The following is a 23,413-nucleotide window of genomic DNA, read 5'->3' as shown; positions in this document are numbered from 1 at the left end:
TAACGTTGAGTGAAACAGGAGCAACTCCCATCAAAGCAATTGCTATGGTGCGGCTCATAAGATATCTAAAAAGAATAGAGCAAATGGGAGTAGGTAGATGGCCTAATGTTATCTTCAATGAAGGCATGAGTAAAAGAAAGAAAACATGGATGAAACAAAACTACATATGGATGCAAAAATGGAGTATCTACCTCAATGCCTGTCCCACAAATAGCAAGGAGCTAAAGGATTTTGTTATGGAGAAGTTTCTTAAATGGGTATGGGGAAACGAGTTGGGTAGAAAGAAGAAGTACTACATCGAGGAATTCAACCCTACATGTGATCTACAACAAAAAGAGTTCATTGGAGCTAGCATTCTGTGGAGGGTAAAGGTTCTTATTGCTCAATTAAGAACCAACTCGCATCAACTTAGGTGTGAAACAGGATGGTGGAAAAGGCCTAAAGAAGCTTGGGGAGAACGGGTGGGGCAAAAAAAAAAAAAAAAACATTTCATTTTGGAATGTGATGCATTCAAAGACATCAGAGAAAGTTACGGGAATATGCTAACATCGGTTTCTTGGCATTGTCTTTTCAGTAAGGAGATTGTTGGAAAGTTGGGCCAACTCATCATCAATTTGAACAAGAAAAAAATTGAATTGCAAAAAAAGAAAAGCATGGAACTAATAGTCCCATAGACTACTTTTAGTCTTGTGGACGTTAAAATATCATTTCATTAAATGCATTGTTTGAGGCTGCAAGTTGTAAGGCCAAGTGACCATATTTTATAATTTTTTTAAGTATTAGGCCACCCACACATATCTACATTTCTTGTGTTTTGTATTGGATCTACCATTAAACTAAAACATTGGTTAAGTGCTAATTATGCTAAAAGATCTAAATTAATAAACAAAGAAAGGCATGGTCCAAGTCTAATACAACAAAAGTTGAACATTATATCAAGAGAAAGGATGTTAATAATGCATAGCTGAAAAATGTTGAAGTGCCTAGGTGTATTCTCTAGAGTCATGACAACGTCTGTGCTCGCACGATAGCAAGGGACGTAGGGAGAATGAAAATGATTATGAAAGCACCCACCGACCCACCCTTCAATTGAATAAAACAAACGAAGAAATTGGAGTGGTTACACTGGTGGGTGTGTCGTTGGGGTCGACTCTCAGAGAGGAAAGGGTAAGAGAATGGAACCGAATGGAAGTGATGGGTGAAGTAAGGTGAAGAGGAAAATGGAGAAGCGAACATGGCCATACGGATCAGACGGTCGGCAGGTGCCCCGCGCCTTCTCATCGGCTTTGATTGCAGGTGGCAATGGCAGAAAGTGTAAACGGAGTGAGAGGGAGATGATCGACGTGAAATGGAGCAACAGGCTTGGGGATGGTAGGGGGGACGTGTTTAGCTCAATTCCGACGGACTTGCTGAGGAGAATTGCAGGGTCGTTCAACGTGCCGACTTTGTGGGCCGCGAGTGGCGTTTGCAGAGCGTGGAAGGAAGGGCTGAGTTCGCTGAGGGAGGCGATGGTCTTTGTACAGTGGGGGAAGAGGTTCAAGCACGGGCTCCGTGGGGTTTCCAAGAACAGGGAGAAGGCTCTCCACTGCTTTCTTAAGGGCGCTGCCCGTGGCTCTGCCGCTGCCATGGTCGATGCCGGCCTCCTTCTCTGGGAAATGGTATTGCTACCACCTCTTTTGTCTTGTGCGGATTTGCCTCTCTAATTTATCCTCATCCTCAACATTCTTTGCCTCCCAGGGGAAGAAGGCCGAGGCAGTTGAGCTTTACAGAGCAGCGGCCGAACTAGGCGATCCAGCAGGACAGTGCAATCTTGGTCTTTCCTTCCTCCAAGGTATTGATTTTTCTGGCCTGCACTACAATTCTTCTCAAGTGGAGAAATTCAATAAGTGATCCCAACTCAGTTATGGCCAGTTAAATACTGCATTATATTTGCTTTGTTTCGTTGAAGTAGTCAAAAGGACCATGGAATTGACTATAAAATCTACCTTGGAGTGCCTCACTCTTATCCCCACTAGATACTGTCATACAAAATCAGTCACTAATCTGATAAAATTATGGATATATTATAGCTAAGTGCAGTGGTCGGATACTCCAAATTTAGCCAATTTGGTTTGAATGCATTGAAAAGTAGCAATCTTGATCCATGACAGGAACCGAACCTGTTTATTGTGCATATGGTAGATTATATTTCATGTCAGTACTAGTATACGCTTTGCATCTAAATCAACCAGTTAGGATTTTGTAGATTATATCAGATTATGCACACCGAGATACAAATTACGGAACTGTGTGCTACGATTTTATGACTAGATTTTAGTCAGCTACGCTAGCTCCTTCAGGGTATGTATGCATGTGCATTCTGTTGCTTATTTTATTTGTTTCCTCTCATATCAGCCATTTAGATTTTAACGCGGTATCAGAACCAGTTGTGAAGCGAGAAGCAGCATGAATGGAGCATGTCACATTTAACTGAGTGGGCTTGTAGATGCCACCTGATTTTTTGGACAAACGTGGGAAAACTAGGAGAGGGAAAAGAGAGGAAGAGAAGGATAAAGTTTAAACCACTAAGTTAACTAAAGGATTGATTATGTTCAATGACTTACAGCTGGGATATATAGGGCTGCTTTGTGAGCGAAGGACTTGAGCAAGCTTAAGTGCCTCATTTGCCACAAGAATGGGCACTATGCGTCACAGTGTTTGGAGAGGAAGGGAAATGGGAAGTCACAGCAGACAGTAGCATCAGCGGAGGTACAGCTGAAGTTCGAGAAAGAATTCTCATTGGTCTCTTGTCTAACTACTAGCACCATCACCAAGAGTGCTTGGTACTTGGACAATGGTGCATCAAGCCATATGACAGAAGCACAAGAGCTGTTTAGCATCTGATGAAGAAAGGCTATGTGGAGCTTGGTGATAATGCCAAGTATACAATGAAGGGAGAGGGAACCATTAAGTTTCAGCTCGAGTCAGGTGGAACGTTGGAAGTTATGGACGTGCTGTTTGTACCGGGACTAAAGAAGAACTTGCTCTTACTCTCAGTGATGGAGAAGAGAGGATATGAGGTAATGTGTAGGAAAGGGTAGGTGCTCATTCATCCAAAGGATACTAGCTTAGACGCAACAGTGGCCATTAGGGTTAGAGAGGGCAACTTAAACAGGTTATAGGGAAAACCTGTTCAGTTTTTGGTACATGACATTGATAACCTCTGTGAGTTGTAGCACAGGAGGTTGGGATACTCACACTACAGAGCATTGCTGATCCTAAGGGAGATTGTCACTGGTCTCCTAAATTTCAGTATTGAGTAGCAGGGCATATGTAGAGTGTGTGCACTTGGCAAGAATACAAAGGTGGTTTTTTTGAGCAACGAGAAGAGGTCCAAGGGGATCTTAGATCTCATTTATTCAGATATGTGTGGATCGATGTTAGTGGCATCAATGTAGGGAATGCTATATTATGTCATATTCATTGATGACCATTGCAGGAAAACTTTGATCTTGTTCACAAAGATCTTGGATGAAGTCTTCAGTCGGTTCCAGCCTCCAAGAGTTCAATGTCCAGGTGGAGAACTAGATAGGGAAGAAGATCAAAGTCTTGAGGTTAGACAATTGGGGTGAGTACACCTCCAATGACTTCAAGGTTTTCCTGTAGGTTGGTAGGGATCAAGAGGCAGATGATAGTCTTGTACAACCCTCAACAAAATGAAGTCGTGGAGAGAAAGAATTAGTTTATCATTGGTTCTACCAAGGCTATGCTATATGACCAAGATTTGTGAATGTTTCTTTGGGTAGGGGCGTGTAACATTGTAGTGTATGTGCAAAACATGAGCCTTCACAGGATATTGGGGGACAAGATTCCTAAGGAAGCTTTTGTAGGAGTGAAGCCAGAGATAGGACACTTGAGGATCTTTGGTTTTCCAGTTTACATCCATGTAGCTATGGGGAAGAGGACGAAGCTAGAGCCTTCAGGAGAGAAGGGGATATTTGTTAGCTACAACATGACCTAAAAAAGTTTACAAGATCTTCATACTAGCGTAGAGGAAGGCAATTGTGACCAAAGATGTTAAGTTTGAGAAGAACTTGGCATCTAGGAAGTCTCATGAGTTGCCACTAGCAGGGACAAAAGGACTAGGAGCAAGAGGCTCCAAAGGGAGAGCAACATGTAGAGACTTCCAGTTAGCAAATTATTTTAATTAAAGGTATAATTAAAGTAATTGCTTCTTATAAGAAAAAGTGAGTTAATCTCATGAAATGCAAACGTTATTTGCATTAGTGAATTAGATGAATCTCAATCATTGATCTCAAATGAAGTTGAGATCTAATTTCAACTGTCAATCACTTTGAAGATTAGGCTTGTGGATTCAGTCAATAACTCAGACTTGTAAAAAGAATGCTAGGCCAAGGGAAAAGACACATTATTGAGCACAAGACACAGTGAGATGGTGAAATCTCAGTGATTGGTTGGAGGAGGACATTTGTCCAAGTTTTGCAGAGTCCAAGGAAGAGTATAAGGGGAAGCAAGGGAGAAGGATCCAACAGCCCAACGAGATGGAATGGCAGGTTTTATCGGCAGGATCCTTGTATGCTGTAAAACTAATGTTAAAGGATAGCAGATTTGAAGGGTATAATTTTCTGTGTGCATGTGTATGAGATTGGTCAATTTTGCTTCCATTGTTTTTATCTTTTATTCACATGTTAATGATTCCAGTGGTGCTTTTATTCAGTTATCTGCAGTTAGTTAAGTTAACAACATGTGATTCACTTGGTGGTAAATTGCCAGTAGCTGGGGTTAGTAAAATTAAACATATAGAGAGGCTAAACTGCACAAAATCTGCTCTTTTCTCTTTGAAACTGCAAATTGCAGAGAAAAAACAGAAAAATACTTGTCCATTACTGCTGTAGCTGCTGAATACTAATGAAAATCAGCCAGATTCCCGTTGAATCTGCTGAAAGGATACTTGGAAAACATAGGATTTTCTTCCAAACTGCTGAATCTGTCACTCCTAAGTGAGATTTCTACCAAAACCAGATAAATTTCTGAAAATACAGCAAAAAAATGCACAGACGTCATAAATCTGCTAAGAAACTGTTGAAGCAAAGAAATTCTCTCTAAAAATGCAGAGATTAAAGCCCTAAAGCAAAAATTATGACAAAACTTTTAGAGATTTGAAAATGATAATTTTTTTTTTCTCCTACAGTATGGATTTCTTACAGTCAGTACAGTATTTGGATATGTTAGTATCTAAGTCACCTGACACGGGGACACAGGACACACAAGACATGAAAATTCGAGTGTCTAACATGGGCATGTAGACCCCCCGGAATAGGACACGTTATATATATATATATATATTAGAATTTAAGACATTTAAGAAATGTTATGTGCAATCATAAAGCATACATGATACATTATAATTTATTACATTTAATGTTTAAACATTATGATTAAATTTACATCACATTTACTCATGAATGATCACATAATGAAAATAACAATATCGAAATATCCATAATCAACCTTTATTATATATCCAAATCTCAAAATCAACCTTTATTATATATATGAGGCTGCAAGTACAATAAAGACTATGAGGCTGCAAGAACTATAAAGACAGAATACTAATCCTCATCATCATAATCCTCAGAAAAAATAGAAGCAAAAGCATGCTCAACAGTGGATGGTGGTGCTGAAGAAGATGATGGGCCAATTCCATTTCCAGGCAGGACCTCAATATTCAGGGCAACAAGAGAGAGATCCAAATTAGGGTTTTCTGGATCCACATTCCATTCTTTAGAAAGGCCACTGTTGTATTCTGGACCCCTACGAGATGCAAGGCAAAGGTTGGAGTGCACATAAACAAGATCCTCTGCCTTCTGTGAGCCCAACCTATTGCGTTTCACAGAATGAATAAAACCATAGGTGCTCCAATTCCTTTCTGCTGATGAAGAGCTTGCCACTTGTGAAAGAACACAAATGGCAAGGTTTTGCAAATGTACACCATTTGCTCCATGACAAATCCACCGCCTAGCTGGATTCATGGTGCTTCTCTCCTCCAAAGCTGATATATTTGAATAATCATCTAATCCTACAACAAAACTGACAAATACAAAACTGACAAATTCTTTCTTTACCTCCCTGTGTAGATGAGATGGAAATATTCTCATAAGGGCTTTTTTCACCCCACTAGCCACCTCTCTATCCTTATGGGGTGCCTTCCTCTTCCCATTGCTTTGAGCAATAAGCTCCTCATCATAAAATTTGGGGTTCAAGGCATGTGCTAAAGTGTGCAATGGAGTGTTGAAATTGTTCCACCCATCAACAATGATTTTCTTGACTAAATCAACAAAATGATCATCAACAAACAAAAATTGTGGAGACTCTTGTGAAATGATTTCCATAGTTTTCTCAACCATGGAATGCATGCCATCATATACCTCTCCTAGGAAAGGTTGGTCAGTGTCAGCATTCCGAAGAAGCTCAAATGCAGGGGTTGTGAACTTTAGCAAGGAATCTATCTTGCTCCACCAGTCCTCATCAAGGCACAACATACGCACCATATATTCCTGCTATGAATTTGTTTGTCTCCACTCAACCCAACGTTGACTCACCACCATAGAAACTAATGCTTGCTTAACCTTGACAAGGCGACGGAACATCAGGAAGTTTGAGGCATATCTCGTCTCAACAACTTTTAACAACTCCAATTTAGAGTACTCTCGAAATATTGACTAAGATTGGTGGTGGTTGGTGATGAATTTAACAATCTCCCTTGCTTCCCCCGTGATTTCCTTTATCCATGGAACTTTTTGTTGATCTCCTCTAAAGATCAGATTCAGATTATGGACAATGGAGGGTGTCCAAAAGATGTGGTCATACCTCCCCTCAATAATTAAACCTGCAGCTTTGCAAACTGGTGCATTATCCGTGATAATTTGCACCACCCTGTTAGGCCCTATTTGTTCAATAGATTTTATAATAACATCAACAATGAACTATGCATCTTTTACCTCTCCTGAGTAGTTTTCCGCCTTTAAAAACATTACTCTTTTGGGGGAAGTGTCAATGATATTTATCAATGGTCTGCACCTTGTATCTGTCCATCCATCTGAGACTATGGTAACCCCAGAGCTACTCCAGGAAGAACGAATTGGTGATAAGATATCCTCCACAAGCTCCTTCTCATTTTTGAGAAGCTGAGTTCTGACTTTCTCATAGTTGGGCCCCTTATACCCTTGAGGAACTTTGTCAATTGCCCTTATCATATCTTGTTAGTAAGGAGAGCGAACATCATTGAATGGGATACCACATGCATAGATGCACCTAGCCACTATGGAATCAGTTTTTTCTCTCACTTGCACATTCACCAATTTAGCAATTCTGCTATCCTGAACTGAAGGGGATGCCCCTATGGTATTTTTGGATGCTAGTTGTTCATGTTGTTGAGTGGCATTGACTCTCCTCTTCCTTGCTTCAACTACAATCCTTGGCTCAATGTTAGGTGGCGCTTGAGGAGTAGCTTGATTAAGCTCATCATGCCTTCTTTTAATTCCATCCGCCTCATCTTGCTTTCTTTGATATGCCCTCCTCTCCAATGGGTCTGTTGTTTTTGTGCAACCTCCAATCCCCTGTCCTCCTCCATGCAAAAGATGTGCTGTCACTCTTGGGTAAGAGCTCTTGTACGAATTACTGCAAAGATTATATTGCCATTCCCATGAGCCACCACCTCCACATTTTTGAACCTTCTAAACATGCCTCCAAAGAGGATAATATTCATCCTTTGGGTTGGACCTGGGACTTGAACTTGCAGCTGCACCTTGGTTAGAAGCCGTTGCTGCAAAAAAAATAAAAAGAAAACAAATCTATAAATAAAAAACGTTTTTCATATATTTGGAAGCATAAACCTTCGGAAAATTCAAGAAATACTAGAAAAAAACTAAGAAAATAAATGTTTCTTACCCAAATTAATTTTATGTAGCTGAAGTTACCCCAAAATGCCAGAAAATACAAGAGAAAAAAGGCTGTAGCTGAGCCAAAAGCCAAGAATGCCGTAGCCAGAAACTCCCTTCGAAAAATTGAAGAAATACTAGCAAAAAAACTAAGAAAATGAATGCTTCTTACCCAAATTAATTTTAGGTAGTTGAAGTTACCCCAAAATGCTAGAAAATAAAAGAGAAATATGGCTGTAGCTGAGCCAAAAGCCAAGAATGCCGTAGCCAGAAACTTTGCACTCCAAATCTGCTACTGAAATCTCTTTCTCTTGTTGCTGAAATCTCCTTTGCTCACTGTTGAAAACGCCCGAGCTGAAACCACTGCTCTCTTCCTCTTTTCTCCTTGCTAAAATCGTCTGTCTCCAAGTTAAATGATTTGCTCAATTGTGTGATGAGGGAATGAGGCGAGAGTCTTTTTATAACGTGAGAGAGGCATCTAGAAGCATCCAAAAGATATTTTATTCGTCCAATCAAATATTAGAAGCGAAAAAAAGAAAAAGAAAGAAATCGTAATATGAAGTGGAAACGCCGTCGTACGGCCCGGAAACTCGTTTCCCGTCGTACTGGCCATGTTTCCCCAGCGTGAAACGTGCCGGCACGGCCGGAAACGAGTTTCTAGGCCGTATGATACACGTTTCAATGTTTCCGTTTCATTTCTTGGCTGTGACTGACGTGGGGCAGCATTTCCTGCAACACACACACGTGCACACACACACACATATATTAAAAATTAATACTAAATAGATATTTATTACACAAATTCTCATTCATGATACAAATTTAGACATAGATCTAGATTCTGCATTGTAAATTTAAAATTTGTAAGTTGTACAATGTAACATTATGCATACAAATACAATTGTGACAGATTCATCAATGATCCAATATGAGAAAGACAAGAAACTGCAATTTTCTCATTCAGTCATGAAAATCAAAATGTGTTACATAGGTAGACCGTAGTAGCAATGCCAATGACAAATAGAAATAGAAAATACAAAACAACTACAAGGTAGTAGGTAGCTCATGAGTCATCAATCATCATCATCATCAAAATCAACATAACTGTCATGGTCACCACTGCTCTCCTCTGCTGCATCCTCCTTCTTTGTATCCAATGTAATCTCTGCATCTGCTGGTGTGGAGGATGGCCACTCAAGAGAATCACCATCATCAAAAGTGACAAGCTCTAGCACTGGGTCATTAAGATCCACGCTGGCCAATGCCAACTCAACATTGCTGTCCAGACTCCAAACCCATATCATCAAGAAAAACATCCCACATCTTTGTCTTTCCCTTGAACCACTCATTCCTCTGTCTGTAAATAAGATGAAGCTTGGTGTGCACATACACCATTGTCTCTACCCTGGACTGCGCAAGTCTACTCTTCTTGACACTATACAAATTCCCATATGTGCTTCAATTCCTCTCGCAACAAGAGGATGAAGTCACCTGAGAGAAGAGCCTCATGGCTAACGGTTGTAGAGGAGGGTTTGTTGCCCACCAAGAATAGGGCTTCTTAGCCCCCTTGTCTCTAATCACATCATAGCCTGCAAATCGCCTAGTGCCAGTGGAAAACTCTGCAAACTTGCAAAGGCATCCTCCACCTCATTAAGGGATGCTTTACCCTGAAATATCTGCCTCAATGCATCCTTCCTCCCTTTTGAAATTTTACCATCCATGTGAGGAGGGAATCTGCGGGAAGGTCCACTGTTCAGCCACTCATGGCTGTAGTATTTTGGGTTCAATGAGTGAGCCAACAATGCAAAGGTGTGCAATTCTTGTCCCATTTGCTAAAAAGAATATCCTGTATGGTGGTGAAGAAGGCCTTTGATGATGTCTCATATTTAAGGCACTCACTCTGTAAAATAATGGTCCTCATGGACTCAATCATGGAATCCCATCCCTCATAAACCTCTCCTAGGATGGGTTGGTCTGTATTTGCAAATTGTAGCAAAGCAATGATAGGGTCCATGATCTTAATAGTGAGATCTACCCTCTCTCACCAAGCATCATCTAACACTGTGTCCTTGACTCTTTTTGAGGCTGTTTGATCTGTCTTTCTTTAAAAAGACCAAAACTCTGAAATAACCATGGTCCTAAGAGTGATCTTGACCTCCCTCAACCTCTTCAACATGATGAATGAAGAGGCAAACCGTGTATTTGCAATCTTCAACAATGATAGATGGGTGTACTCCAGGACACGCTGGACACGCTCCAAGACACACTGGACATGAGAATCCCATGTTCCAGGACACGTTGGACACAAGAATCGGACACATGTCCTAGAGAATCATGTCCGATTCGTGGGATTCGGGACACGAGGGGGGAGGATGAATCCGGTTTCTTAGGTTAGTATAGACTGCCCATATGCTTATACAATTTATCCGTACAGTCATATGACTGAAAAATTGATTACCCCAATTTTTTTTGTCTAGAATTCAGCAAATTAGTGTTCTTACCACTCTTTTTTGATTTTAATCTTTTGATTTAGCTGGGATTTTTTTAAACATATGGCTTTAAATCAAAATAATATTTGAACCTAGCTTTAAATTGAGCAAAAAGAATGATGTTTGTCTTTTGAACCAGAATAACAATACCTAGTTTGGTTGGTCCAAAAACCCCTTCAACTTCTTGGTGTTATCGAATGGAGTCCCTTGGTCTGTCACTGAACTTGGAAGTCCCTAGGCCCTTCTCTTGCTTTGGTTCAACTTCCTCTCACTGTGGCTCTGATACCATATTATAAAACCTGAACCAAAAAAAACCGAGAACATAAGAATTGAAAGAGAGAATGATTCTTGGATTAAAATAAAGAGCACAACCCTCTCTTTGTAACACTGAGATGAAATAAACCCTAATTGCACAAATCTTAAATGCATAGATTGTAAATTTACTTGTGTACTTTAAATCATTAATACGACAAATAACATAAAGTAACCTAAAGTCAAAAAGTGACTTTATTGATAAGTCTATAGTGTAGAAGACCTTTCTATTCTAACAACAGTGGTAGTAGTAAACTTTGCAAGAAGATGCATGCTATGCTTATGTGCCAAAAGCTTGCTACAAGGGGGTGATGTCCTTTTTTATTTGCATGTACAATAAGAAATGAAAAGACAACATGAAAAGACAATGCAGGGGGAAGGTCAACACTCACAGGTCTTTAGGTGGAAAGACACTCTTTTCTTTGGTCTATCAAGGAGAACATTATAGGACCTTACATAGGTTTCTCTTCATGCTCTTGTTGAACTTGAAGGGCTCATCTTATAATGCACATTTGGACGTGCAATCCACATATTGTGGCTTACCAATTTTAGGATGTGATGATGGCACCATTGACACTATCGTTTGGAGACGTCCTTCATGTTCTGGGAGTTAGACTAGATCTCTTTCTATCCTTCATGTTTTGGGAGTTAGACTACATCTCTTTCTATCACCACATGTGCAGGATGAGGCCATCTCCCATTTGAAAATGGTGCCTTTAAGGGTGCATTCTTATGTTGGGAAAATTCTTAGTTCATTTGTGCTCAATTTTTTCAACTCATCTCCTCATGAAGTATGCCCTTTCTTTATAATGGTCTGTTTGATGATACATCTAACTTTGTACTTAGACATTCTCTAGGATTGCCTTTCATTAGAGTTCATGATATCTCTCGCTTGTACATCATTGTATGCATTATTATGTTGGGAAAATTCTTAGGTCATTTGTGCTAAATTTTTTCCAACTCATCTCCTCATGAAGTATGGCATTTCTTTATAATGGCCTTGTTGACAACTAGAGTGGCGCTTGATGATTATATGAAGACTCCATGCCCAAAGATGATCCAAAGGACACTTGTACCATCAGATATCATCAGTCAACAAGAGTTTTTAAACTCTACTTCTATTTCTCATCATCTTTCTTGTAGCTAGATTCCACACCCTGCGGGGAATTGTAATAAGTGATACTAGTAATGATGAGTTTTGAGTTTGTAGCAGGCCTAAGATGTTGGGACTCGATCAACAAATGAGTACACTTTCGAGTATTTTTTTTATCTGGTTAATTATCCCTTTTTTCAGAGGCGGATAATTTTCTGGGTTTTTTCAATCACTTTTTACCCCAAATCCAGGGTGATGGTTTGAAGGTTGAGCCCCTAACACGTCTTAATGTTTAGAGTCGATGTATATTACCATACTAGATCAGACAAATTTTTTTGTGGAATTTGGTTAGGTCTAGGTAGTCATTTTTTTAATTTTCTACTGCGGAAATTGCAAGAAAAGTTGCATTTGTAATGTAATAAGTGATGTCTAGAGAAGTTGTATGGGGTATGAGTAACGAAATTTGCACCTCTCATCCTCAAATTTCTACTATGACACACTTTAAGGGATTAAAATTGTGTTTTGAACCCTCAAAACTCATTTTTCCTAAGTTTAGTGGGAAATCTGACAATTAATTAAGCTAAAAATTAAATAAATGGAGAAAAATAAATATCTACACGTGTTAAATGTTGTGGAAATGAGGTGGAAAATTATGGAGGAGTTAAAGTGAAGTCCCAAGGTGATGTGGATTCCTAAAATCAAGGAAATGACATGTGCTCAAATAAAATCGGATTTCTGACATTAAATGAGAAAGCTACTTACTTGAAAATTCGAATTTGTGAAGTTAATGCACATTTGGGAGGATTTGGGAGAATATTTGGTGGAGATCCATGTTGCTTGGGAGCGACCATTTTCAAAAACTCCCGGTTTGGGAGCGAATCCGGGAGCGATTTTTTAAAAATATATATATATATATATTTTATATTTTTAATTTTTGATACATATATGTCAACAAAAACATGTAGAATGATAAATTAGACATAAAAAACATAAAAAAACATAGATTGATCATTGAACCATATCACATCAATCATCTAGAAATTATAATCGTCATCAACCATGTCCACAAGTTAGTAAAATACATATTACAACTGCAACATATTGAGTCTCATGAATCATGATTCATCAAATTCAATCTTAAAGTTTCAACTTCAAGCTTTCAAAATTGAAAATTCAATAACATTTATCATCATTGATCACCAAAGTTGTACTTGTAAGCTAAGTTTAACCATTACAAGAAGTAATATCTAAGATATTTCTAAATCCTAACTTCTAACTGTTAACATGATATGAAATGTTATAAATTTATAAAATGAAACATGAATAATGAAATGAAATGAAACAACCTTAGTCTTTCACGAAGCATCATATTCATAATTCACATCATTACCAATGAGTTATAATTGCCAAGGCCCAACTTCAAACTTCAAATTTTCATTGTCACAGTGATATATTGTTTACAAAAAATATCATTATGATATGAAAGAGTCAAGAGTCAAGAGTCAAGGACTCAAAACTCAATAGTTATGAAAACTAAAGTCTAATAGAAACTAAAAAAGACAAGTAAACTGTAAATCAGAATCTACATGTGGCCCTTGCCACGAGAGTCTCTAGGAGTATAAGCAGGTCGTGGTGGTCTTCTAGGAGTCTCCCGCACAGACCGACGACCAGAACTAGAACCTCCACGTGAGGGTGTAGATGGAGGTGGCGACAGCAAAGGAACAAGACTCGGACCTCGAGCACTGCTACTGGATGGTGGAGGTGGAGGTGGAGGTGGCATGGCTGCTGCAGCTGCTTCATCGTCATCCCTTACAAGTTCCTCTTCCAGTTCTTCAATATGTACAATGCCACCTCCAAATTGTCATCCTCTGGGTGATTGTCCCAAATTTTATATGTGGGATCCTCATAAGCCCGATCACAGTAATGACTCAACAACCTCAAGTTGTAGTGCACATAAACCAAGATTTCTGCTCGGTTTTCATTGGGTCTGTTTCTTTTCACATTATGTATGTAGCTGTAGGTGCTCCAACACCTCTCTGCAGAAGAAGTATTTACAACCTGTGAAAGAACTTTTTTTGCCAATTTTGGCAAAAGTCCATGCCCGCCATATGTTTCCCACCATGTGAGAGTATCAAATCCATCTCTGTCGTCCATTGCATGGAAGTTACCATACAAACCAGTGCCACTGAAGTATCTGCCTATTTCAAAGCGCACAACGGCACATTCCTCCCTGTCAGGTACCAACTTTTCTAATGCTTCCAAATACCCTTTAGTTGCCTCTGGATCTAAATGGGGTTTGGTCCTAACCCCACCCCCTACTGCAGGTTGGCCCAACCAAGATGTAGAGTAGTATTTTGGCGTAAGGATATACGCCAAGCAATGTAGTGGAAGATTAAGCCTATTCCACCGTTCACACACACAATCATGAATCAGTTTGTACAAGTTGGGATCTCTATTATGAACAATGTCTTTTATTTCCCCAACATGTTATCCATTTGCTCATACACCTCGCCAATCACTGGTTTGTTTGTATCTACAAACTGAATCATGTGATAAATTGGCTTGGTGAAATCCAATACCTGCTTCACACTTGTCCGAAACTGCCCATCAAGAGCGGCCTCCTCCACCATTACAAAACCTGCCATGTCAGCTACATTTGTAGCCCTTTCCTTTAATACCTGCCAATGTGGACTTGATACCATGCTAGCTAATGCCTCTCTTATCTTCAAAAGGCGCCTGAAGGTGAGGTAATAGCTACCAAATCTGGTCTTCGCAATCTTCAACAACTCCAATCTCGAGTGACTGCGGAAAAGGCCATGGGTATTGCTATGATTTGTAATAAATTTTTTCATTTGTTTGCCTTTCTTGTACAAATCACCAATCCATTGGTATTGTTCATTTTTGTTCTTGACAATATCATGCAACAGAAGGTTCAATGTGTGAACCAAACATCCAGACCAAAATATGTTGGGGTATTTATCCTCAATAATTGCTCCCGTTGCCTTACAATTAGGAGCATTATCAGTGATGACTTGGATGACATTGTATGGGCCAATACGCTCAATTGTTTCAAGTAATGCTTCTGCAATGTTGATGGCGGTCTTGAACTTGTCTGAGTAATCATGTGCAACTAGAAAGATGGGACCACTAACAGACACAGCAAGAACACTTATCAATGGCTTGCCTTTTACATTTGTCCATCCATCAAATACAATGGACACCCCATGGTCAGTCCAAGAACTTGTCATTCTATTCAAAGAATGTGATATTTTTGCTTTTTCATGATCAAGGCCAACGGTTCTTGCCTTGTCATGCCCAGGGCTCTTGTATCCTTTAAGGGCATCATTTATGGCAGAAACCATTTCGTGCCAATAAGGTGAGCGAAGAACATTGAATGGTATCCCACATGCATAGAGAAACCTGTAAACCTTTGAATCCACATCATTCCTACACCCCTCATCAAGGAAATCTGATATGGTTCTACGCCTTAAAGATGATGACCCTGTGCCTCCATATCCACTGCCTTGGGAGGATGCTGAAGGAGTTCTTTGTGACTGTGAGCTTGGTTCAACGAAACCCCTTGATTTTTTTGATCTGTATTGGGCTTCCTCCTCTTTCCTTATGTATTTGGCTCTATCCGCTGCTGACACCGCTGTACAAGTTTTGATTCCTATTTGTTTGTCTCCATCCCATGGCCTTTTCCCGCAGAGGTGTCTTCTAGCACGAGTGTATGAACCTGTGTAATCAGTGTTGCAATGGGGGCAATGAAATTTAGTGGTTCCACCCCCTCTCCCTGTTTCAGCCCTGTTAACATATTTCCACAATGGAGTTTGGTATTGTTTAGTTTTTTGAGGGTCATGTTCACCCTCTTCTAGCTCCTCCTCACCGGGGTTTTCACCAATTTGACTTTCTCCAGCTTCTTCATCCCCCTCTTCAGTTTGGCCCCTCCGTTTCCTACTCTCCAGCACCATAATAACCATAAAAGGGACCAGGAAGAGGAAAATGCCAAGAAATATAGCCAGGTCCATGGTGTTTGATGTTTGTAGGGTTTTGATTCTTGAATCTGCAAATTAATTTAATTTATTGGGATTAATTAATTTAATTTAAATTCATGATTTTTAAACTCAATAAACTAAATTAAATTAACTAAATTACTACCTAACTAACTAAACTAACTAAATTACTAAGCTACTTACCTCTGCAGGCTTGCTCCTCGCTCCTCGGCACTTGCTCCTCGCTCCTTTGCTCTTGCTCAATGAAGTAACAATGAAATTTTTTTAGGCCCATTGGCCTTTTAAAACCAATTTTTTTTTTTTTTTTTTTTTTTTTAATTGTAATTCGATTTTTTTGGCGTCCAATTTTTTCAGCCGGATCGCTCCCGACGCCCGTCGAAACGCTCCCGGAGCGATTTTTAACGCCCGGGAGCGATCGCTCCCCGATAGCTCCTGGGCGTTAAAAATCGCTCCGGGAGCGATGGAGCGATCGCTCCCTGAAACGCTCCCGAACAGGGCAGGGAGCGCAAATTTTTTTTAGGGAGCGCGCTCCCGAGCTGCTCAGGAGCCGCTCCCGCCCGGAGCGCGATTCGGGAGCTGGTTCGGGGGGGGGGGCGCTCCCCCACAACTATGGTGGAGATTTTTGTGGGAAATTGTCCTCACATGGGTTACCACCCATATACACGTGCCATTCCATCATAAAATTCGAATTTGGTACACAAGGGAAGAAGGAGATGATGTCCACTTGCCAGAAATCGATTTTTGCACTTGGCATTGGAGTTCCATTCAATAAATTCGAATTTCTCTTTGGGATTGTCACCTCATGCCACTTGTTTAATCACTTCTACATTGAGATTGACTCCCATAGTTCTATATAATAGAGCCTTGAGCTCTCATTTGTATCATATTGTTACTAGCTATTGTGCTTGTGAAAGCGCTGGTGCCTTGTACACTTTCAAAAATATCAATAAAGACTTTGGGGTTTCATTCATGAGGTGTTCCTCCTTTGGGAGTGTGATGAATTGTTGATCATTGGTATAATTCCTTTTACTCATGCTTTGATCTAATTTGTTTCCATATGCTCTTGTAGATTTGTTAATGTAGAGCTATCTTGCATTGACATTTGATTTAGAAGTATGCTCTAGGTATAAAATGCTCTAGTTGGTTTTAAATAAATCTCTAGAGTTTCTTATCATTGTTTATTGCTAAATCTATATGGAATTCTCAATTGAAGTTTTCTAGAAGGAACATCTTGTTGGGATCACAGAATCAAGCGTGAGGGGAAGTCTTTGGAGAGACCGACCCACTCTTGATACATTTTTAAAAGAGCTTTCATTTGTTCTTTGAGCTTTCATAGTCTTATTTTACAAAGTGGTTTTGCAGGGGTTTTGGCACATAGCTTGTATAGAAGCCAACACTTCTAAATTTAAATCTCTTTTAAAAAAACCATTTTGTATCTTACATGTCTTATGCTAACAATTTTTGTTTACATTTTAGGGTTACTTTGCTTTCTCTTTTGAGAGCATTACATTTTACTTTGAGCAAATATATCTTTAAATTGTTGAACAAATTCCTTATAAGGCACTGGTTTTATGGTTTTTGTCATATTAATGATTGACATTGTTATTTGAAGTTGCTTACTTCTTATTTGCTCATAAATCCTTAAAAGTAATCCATTTCCATTATAACACTCTCCTAGAAACTCACATCTTTTAACTTAACTTTTCATTAGGGACCACCCCCCTTAGCTAACTTAGGAGATAGCTCAAACGGAGAGAGTTGGGATTAGTGTGACAACCCCTTCTCTGAGTTCCCTGCCACCAACCACACCTTGTGGGGTTGAAGGCTTTTCTCATTGACTTGTATGTAGGTGTAGGCGGCAGGTGATAACATGCCTCTTTGATGATACATCTAACTTTGTACTTAGACATTCTCTAGGATTGCCTTTCATTAGAGTGATGATATCTTTTGCTTGTACATCATCTTCATCTAGGATGATGTCTTTGACATTATTATCCTTTGTGATGTTCCTATTGCATGTAAAGTCCTCATCATTCAGGGAGTCCTTTGGGTAGGACATCTTCATCAAGCATGACATCCTCTCTTAGTGTAGGACATCCTTCTTGGGAAAGGATGTGCTAAATGTCTAATCATCCACATTAATTAGATTCTACACTTTAACTAGGCCATGCACATTAATTAGCCCATCCTTTCTCTCCCCCTCTCCCCTTTTCACCCATCCTCACCAAGTTGCTCCTTTGGTACATACTCTCCCATGTTTTGAGGTTGTCCTCACTAAATAGGCTGTCCTCTATCATTGGGTTTACCTTATTAGGAATGTCATTTTGCATTATTAGGTTTTTTTGACTATACCAGCCATCTTGCATCACAAGTTTGTTCTAATTGGATAGTCTATTCTTCACATCCATAACATCATAGTTGATCATGCCATACTTGATACTTTGTCTCATATATGATTATGCCATACATCCAAATTTGCTAGGTCTTCCGCTAGAGAAAATGTTCTAATTGGATGTCTATCCTTCACATCCGTGACATCATAGTTGATCATGCCATACTTCATACTGTCTCATATATGATCATGCCATACATCCAAATTTGCTAGGTCTTCTGCTAGACAAAATGCCTTTGTTCCATGACCACTTTTATTGTTGGTGCTAGACACTTTTCTAGTCTATCCCCTTCTTAGGCAAGTCTCCTGTGTTGTTCATTTACCAAAGGCCTTATCATTGCCTTTATCCATAGTCAATTGAAAGTAAGTTGAAGCAAACATCTCAGAATCATCCAATATTGAGTGTAAACGTCCATTGTAGGAATGCATTTTGTATGATTATGCACATTCCTTATGCACATCCACTGGTTTAGGATGTTCACATCAAGTAGTTGACAAGGATTCCTTCATTCTCCTCTAGTATGTAGTACTTGTGCTTATTGAGGCCATCTCCCCACTTATTGTCTTTTTCCTATGATTAATTGATAAGATTTTGTCATCCTACCTTATGGCCAATGCAGCTGTATTGCTCTCATTAATTGTCTAAACTCTTCTTATTCACAAGCATCCTAACAATGCTAAATATATCGAACCTCCTGGGTGATATAGAAATCACTAAAGAAATTGATAAAGAATCTCAACCCTGCTATGTTGTCTTTCTAAGACATCACCAATACTGTTGATTGCGTTCTACTCTAATCTAACTATATGCAATCAGAAAAGGATGCCAAACTTGGATCACATTCTTTGAATTAAAAGAGATCTCCAACCATAAACGGGGAGTTCAATCCATCGGTGCATCTTCAGTGTTTCTTCCTTCCATTACTTGATTCTCTTTTTCTTTTCATGTCTGAGTTTCTAGGCAGCATTCAAGAGTTTTCATAATTCAAATCTCTTGTATAATTCTTTTGTCGATCATATCTCCAAGAATTGTTCGGAGACAAGGATTCTAAGTCATGATTGAATCCCATTAGGTCCTTTGGCCATTTGCATGGTTATGATCTGAATAGTTCATATCTTGTACTTAAGAAATCTGATTATTGAAGAAAAGTCGTCATTCTTTGTCTTTGGTCAATGATGGATGCTTGAATGGTGTGAGAATTATTTTGTTTATCACTCTTACATGTTTATAGATTCAGATTGAAAGTCTTTTACCAAGAAGATTCAGTCTTATAATGACTTTGCTGATGTTTTTTCAGTTTTTATTTCTTTCTTTATTCTTCTTGGCACCGATCACATAACTTTTGAATTTTACAGCTGAATTCAAACAATCTTTTCAACAATTTTGAGTCTCATTCCAAAACTGCAAACATCAATTGCAGATCTGAAAATTCATTTTGCTGGTCTGAAGAGTGAGGTTGCAGTGTCAAAGATATTCTATCACAGATCAGCAAGATCCCATAGGGTACCCCACTAGAATCAGCAAGCACTGATTCTGAAGCAAGAGTTGCACTATTGGTGACAGAAAGTGTCCCTAAAGTTTCAACTGTCCATTTGGAACCCTTTAAGGCTGAATTCTTAAAGGACAATTTTGAGTGATAACAAAAACTTTGTTCTATGTTTAACCTTCATTGAAACTGTAGAGTAATTAGTCAATGTTTAACTTGGAAAACTAATATTGTTATAAATAGTCAAGGAACTTTATGGAATTTTGGTCTGTAATGCTTAAAAGTTTAAATTGTTTTTATGGCATTCCTCTGCCTGCCAATAGCATACACACACATAGGGCTTGTTTACTTATGAGCATGCATACACTTATATTCCAAGATGTGAAAGTGTGGCAAACCTGATTAGAGTTTGAGCTTGTGTTAGATTTGCTATTTTCTCTTTTCCTTCTTCGGCCTTGGTCTTTATTCAAGGCCATATATCTAATTTAGTCGACTTATGCTACATCATCTGTGTCATGATATATTTCTTTATTCTTAATTGTGGGAATGGTTCATTAATTTGATGAACCATTCCCACAATTAAGAATAAAGAAATATATCATGACACAGATGATGTAGCATAAGTCGACTAAATTAGATATATATGGCCTTGAATAAAGACCAAGGCCGAAGAAGGAAGATATATATTGTCTGTATACTCAAGTGTGGGAATGGTTTATTGTATGAGATTAGTTTTATTTTTCATAAAAATGGTCAATTTCCAAGATGGGTTACTATTATATACCTGATCATCACATAATGTGGTTTGTTAGGAATGATGTTCACTCTGAAATTTGCCAAATCCCATATCATATGAATTTAATTTTTGGAAGTAAATTTTGTCACATGGAAAAAAGCAAAAAAAAGAGAAACATCGTCTTTATTGCATATTTTGTTTTTTAAGATACAAGTCTGTAATATTAACTTATTAAGTATTCTGACATTTTGAATAAAATATAGTTTATCTGTTGATACCAGAAACTTTTCTTCTTTGGTAAGATGCTAGTGGGGTTGCATGTTTTAGCAGTTTGTCATAACAGGATGTGATCGTCTTATGGCACTTGTTACCTGGTTGCAGTGGAACCCCCAAACAATAAAGAGGCTGTGAAGTGGTTTTATCGAGCAGCTTTCACAGGCCATGTGCGAGCGCAGTATAGCCTTGCACTTTGTCTTCAACAAGGCCGAGGTGTCGAATGCAATCGTGTGAAAGCAGTGGGTAGCTTATTCTTGCATTACGTGTTAATACTTTTCACAGACTGTATCAGAACCTTCTTTTGTCTCTTTCTTATATTTTGAAAGATGGTAATGCAAATGTTCGTTTCATTAGGTTTTTTGTCATTGATATCATATTTGTTGTTAGAACTTGGGCCTATATCTACTACTAATTGGGCCATTTTTCCTAAAATCTTTTTGATATTGGAATGGCGTGTATCTTGGGTACAATGCATTTATTATGACATGTTTAAATATACTAGTTTTTGAGGCATTGTGAGATTCATTTGTAGATATCCGTTTGTTATAATAACTCATTTGCATACCAAAAAGTTAGTTGCATCACCTGACATCAATATAGAGTTTTTTTCTGCTCTTTCCCTCGCCTATGAGGGACATGGTAAGCATCAATACCAAAACAGTCAGAGCTCAGTATATAGTCTTATGTCCTCCTGGTGGACTTGAATTATGTAACAATCCGACATAAAATTTACCTTCTGCCTGTTATTATTGGCATTTCAGATTCACAGAAGTTGAAAACTTGTCTGGCAATGCCCTTGCCTATTCTGCTTTTAATAATAATATTTAAGGTTACAACATAGCCAGATGTCAAACTGATGTATGAGACCCCTTGTTTGTGGGACAAGGGACCCCTTTCATGCAATTATTTATCTTCTGCATCTAGTATCTCTACTTAAGCATTGATTTTCTACATAGATGTACATTGATTTTGTGTATAATCAACCCTTCCACTGATAACGAAATCTAAAACAGCCAATGTGACAGTGTTTATATGGCACAATGAACTATTTTATGTAAGCCTCGTTGGAAGTGGATCTCTACTACATTAGACATCTAGGATAATGTTCTATAGGAATGAGGGCTAATAACAAACTTATATGTGGCATGCCACCCACACTTCGTTGTTTAAATTCAAAGACACGCGACTTCTAAGTTAAGGTCCCTTGTTTATTGCTGGCCTTCCTTTCTTCCCGACTGAAAGGTACTCTGATTTCTTACCCTAAAAGATCTCAGGCTTTGTGGGTGTTGTTACTTTCCTTGTAGATAGTTTCTGGTTGGGAAACTGTGCTAAGGCAACAAGCTGAGGGGTTTGTTGAAGCTGAGGGGTTTGTTGAGAGGTGGTTGCTAAAGTGACTAAACTCCTCGCTTAAATAAATAAAGCCCTACCCTTCAGAGGTCCAATCAAAGTGCTAGCATTCAACTCTGACAGAACCGTAGCTTGAAAAATGATGAAAGAAGACTGAAGGAAATCTTAGATGACAATCATACCCAACCTGAATATATAAATCACCTGATAAGACTAGAAGCGTAGAGAAAAACCTTCAATAGCTCAACAACAGAACACATCTCAATTATATGGAATCAGGGCAACAATTTCCAGATGCAGAGAAACAATATAAACAACCTATCTATATTATCCACCCATTGCTGACTATAACATTTCTGGGTGAAATAAGGGAAGCTGATCCTCAGCTTAGCCTTTCTTATGTTCCACACAATTTCAAAATGCTTAGAAGATCAGATTCTGAAAATATAGGAAAATACTCACACAGTAAACAAATCTGCCATATGCTGAAACCAGAATCCTTTGATTAAATGTTATTTGAAAGTATAAAGTTTTACAAAAATTGCAAGCCTGTATCTTTACCTAAAAGCCAACCACTGTTACATTACACATGCTAGTATTTATATATATTACAAACCTCTAGCTATAACTAGCTTTTAGGAAACAAAACCTATCAATAAACTAAAATTAAAAACAATATTTGATTTGTTACAGGAAATCTGGAACTGAAAGGAATCAGCTGCCTTCAAATCTGGAATATTCCACAGTTGTTGAATACTCTACCTGCTGATCCTTCTCCTTTAAATCTGGAGCTATTGATGTCGTTCCCTGAATCTCTGTCAAATGTCCTTTAAACAAGGCAAGCTCTGCCACCTGTCTGCTATCTGTCCGTTTCTCACCATCTTTCCAGAAAATTGACACCTCATCTAATTTTGAGGTTAATTTCCTTTGACCTGGAGGCCTCATTCTTTGCATTTTTGTTCAGAAGCTTCCTTTGAATTCTTCTCAACACAATGACATTCGCTGTAAGGGTTCTTAATTCAGAAACTTAGAAATTTACTTCGAACATTGCATACAATGAAATTTAAGAACAGAACTTATCAATTCACTCTAAATACCTGTTTTCTTCTGAGTTTGATGTCGATCCCAGATTCTGGGTTATCCTCGCTCCAATTTTGGTCTGGTTACCAAATGACCAATCCTCCCAGCCAAGCTGAGCACAGCCTTGGTACTCAGCTCCAAAATAGTCCCTAATTGGAGTATTTTGGTCTCCCGTGCCGAAAAGCTTCAAGAATAATTGCTCAATTATCAAATTTTGATTCGGATATCCAGCTCTGAATCGAATCTCC

At 38.8% G+C, this 23,413-nt stretch overlaps 1 protein-coding gene across 2 annotated transcripts in view; it reads left to right on the top strand.

The window, feature by feature from the left end:
- The first annotated feature begins 1,090 nt into the window (after positions 1-1,090).
- Positions 1,091-23,413, top strand: part of LOC149141943 (F-box family protein) — a 223,048-nt gene continuing 200,725 nt past the window's right edge. The window contains exons 1-3 of one of the 2 annotated variants that reach the window (XM_089447423.1): positions 1,091-1,658; positions 1,738-1,831; positions 20,844-20,977. In XM_089447423.1, coding sequence (XP_089303549.1) covers positions 1,221-1,658; positions 1,738-1,831; positions 20,844-20,977 — 666 coding nt within the window. In that variant the 5' untranslated portion in view covers positions 1,091-1,220. The remainder of the gene's footprint in view (positions 1,659-1,737; positions 1,832-20,843; positions 20,978-23,413) is intronic. The other variant, XM_089447422.1, reaches the window with a different exon arrangement.

The sequence above is a fragment of the Pinus tabuliformis genome, chromosome X, assembly GCF_031772625.1.
Source record: "Pinus tabuliformis cultivar Carrire ecotype Pingquan chromosome X, CPIR1, whole genome shotgun sequence".
Taxonomy (NCBI): Eukaryota; Viridiplantae; Streptophyta; class Pinopsida; order Pinales; family Pinaceae; genus Pinus; species Pinus tabuliformis.
Note: the sequence above shows the minus strand (reverse complement) of the source record. Positions and strands in the feature narration are given on the sequence as shown.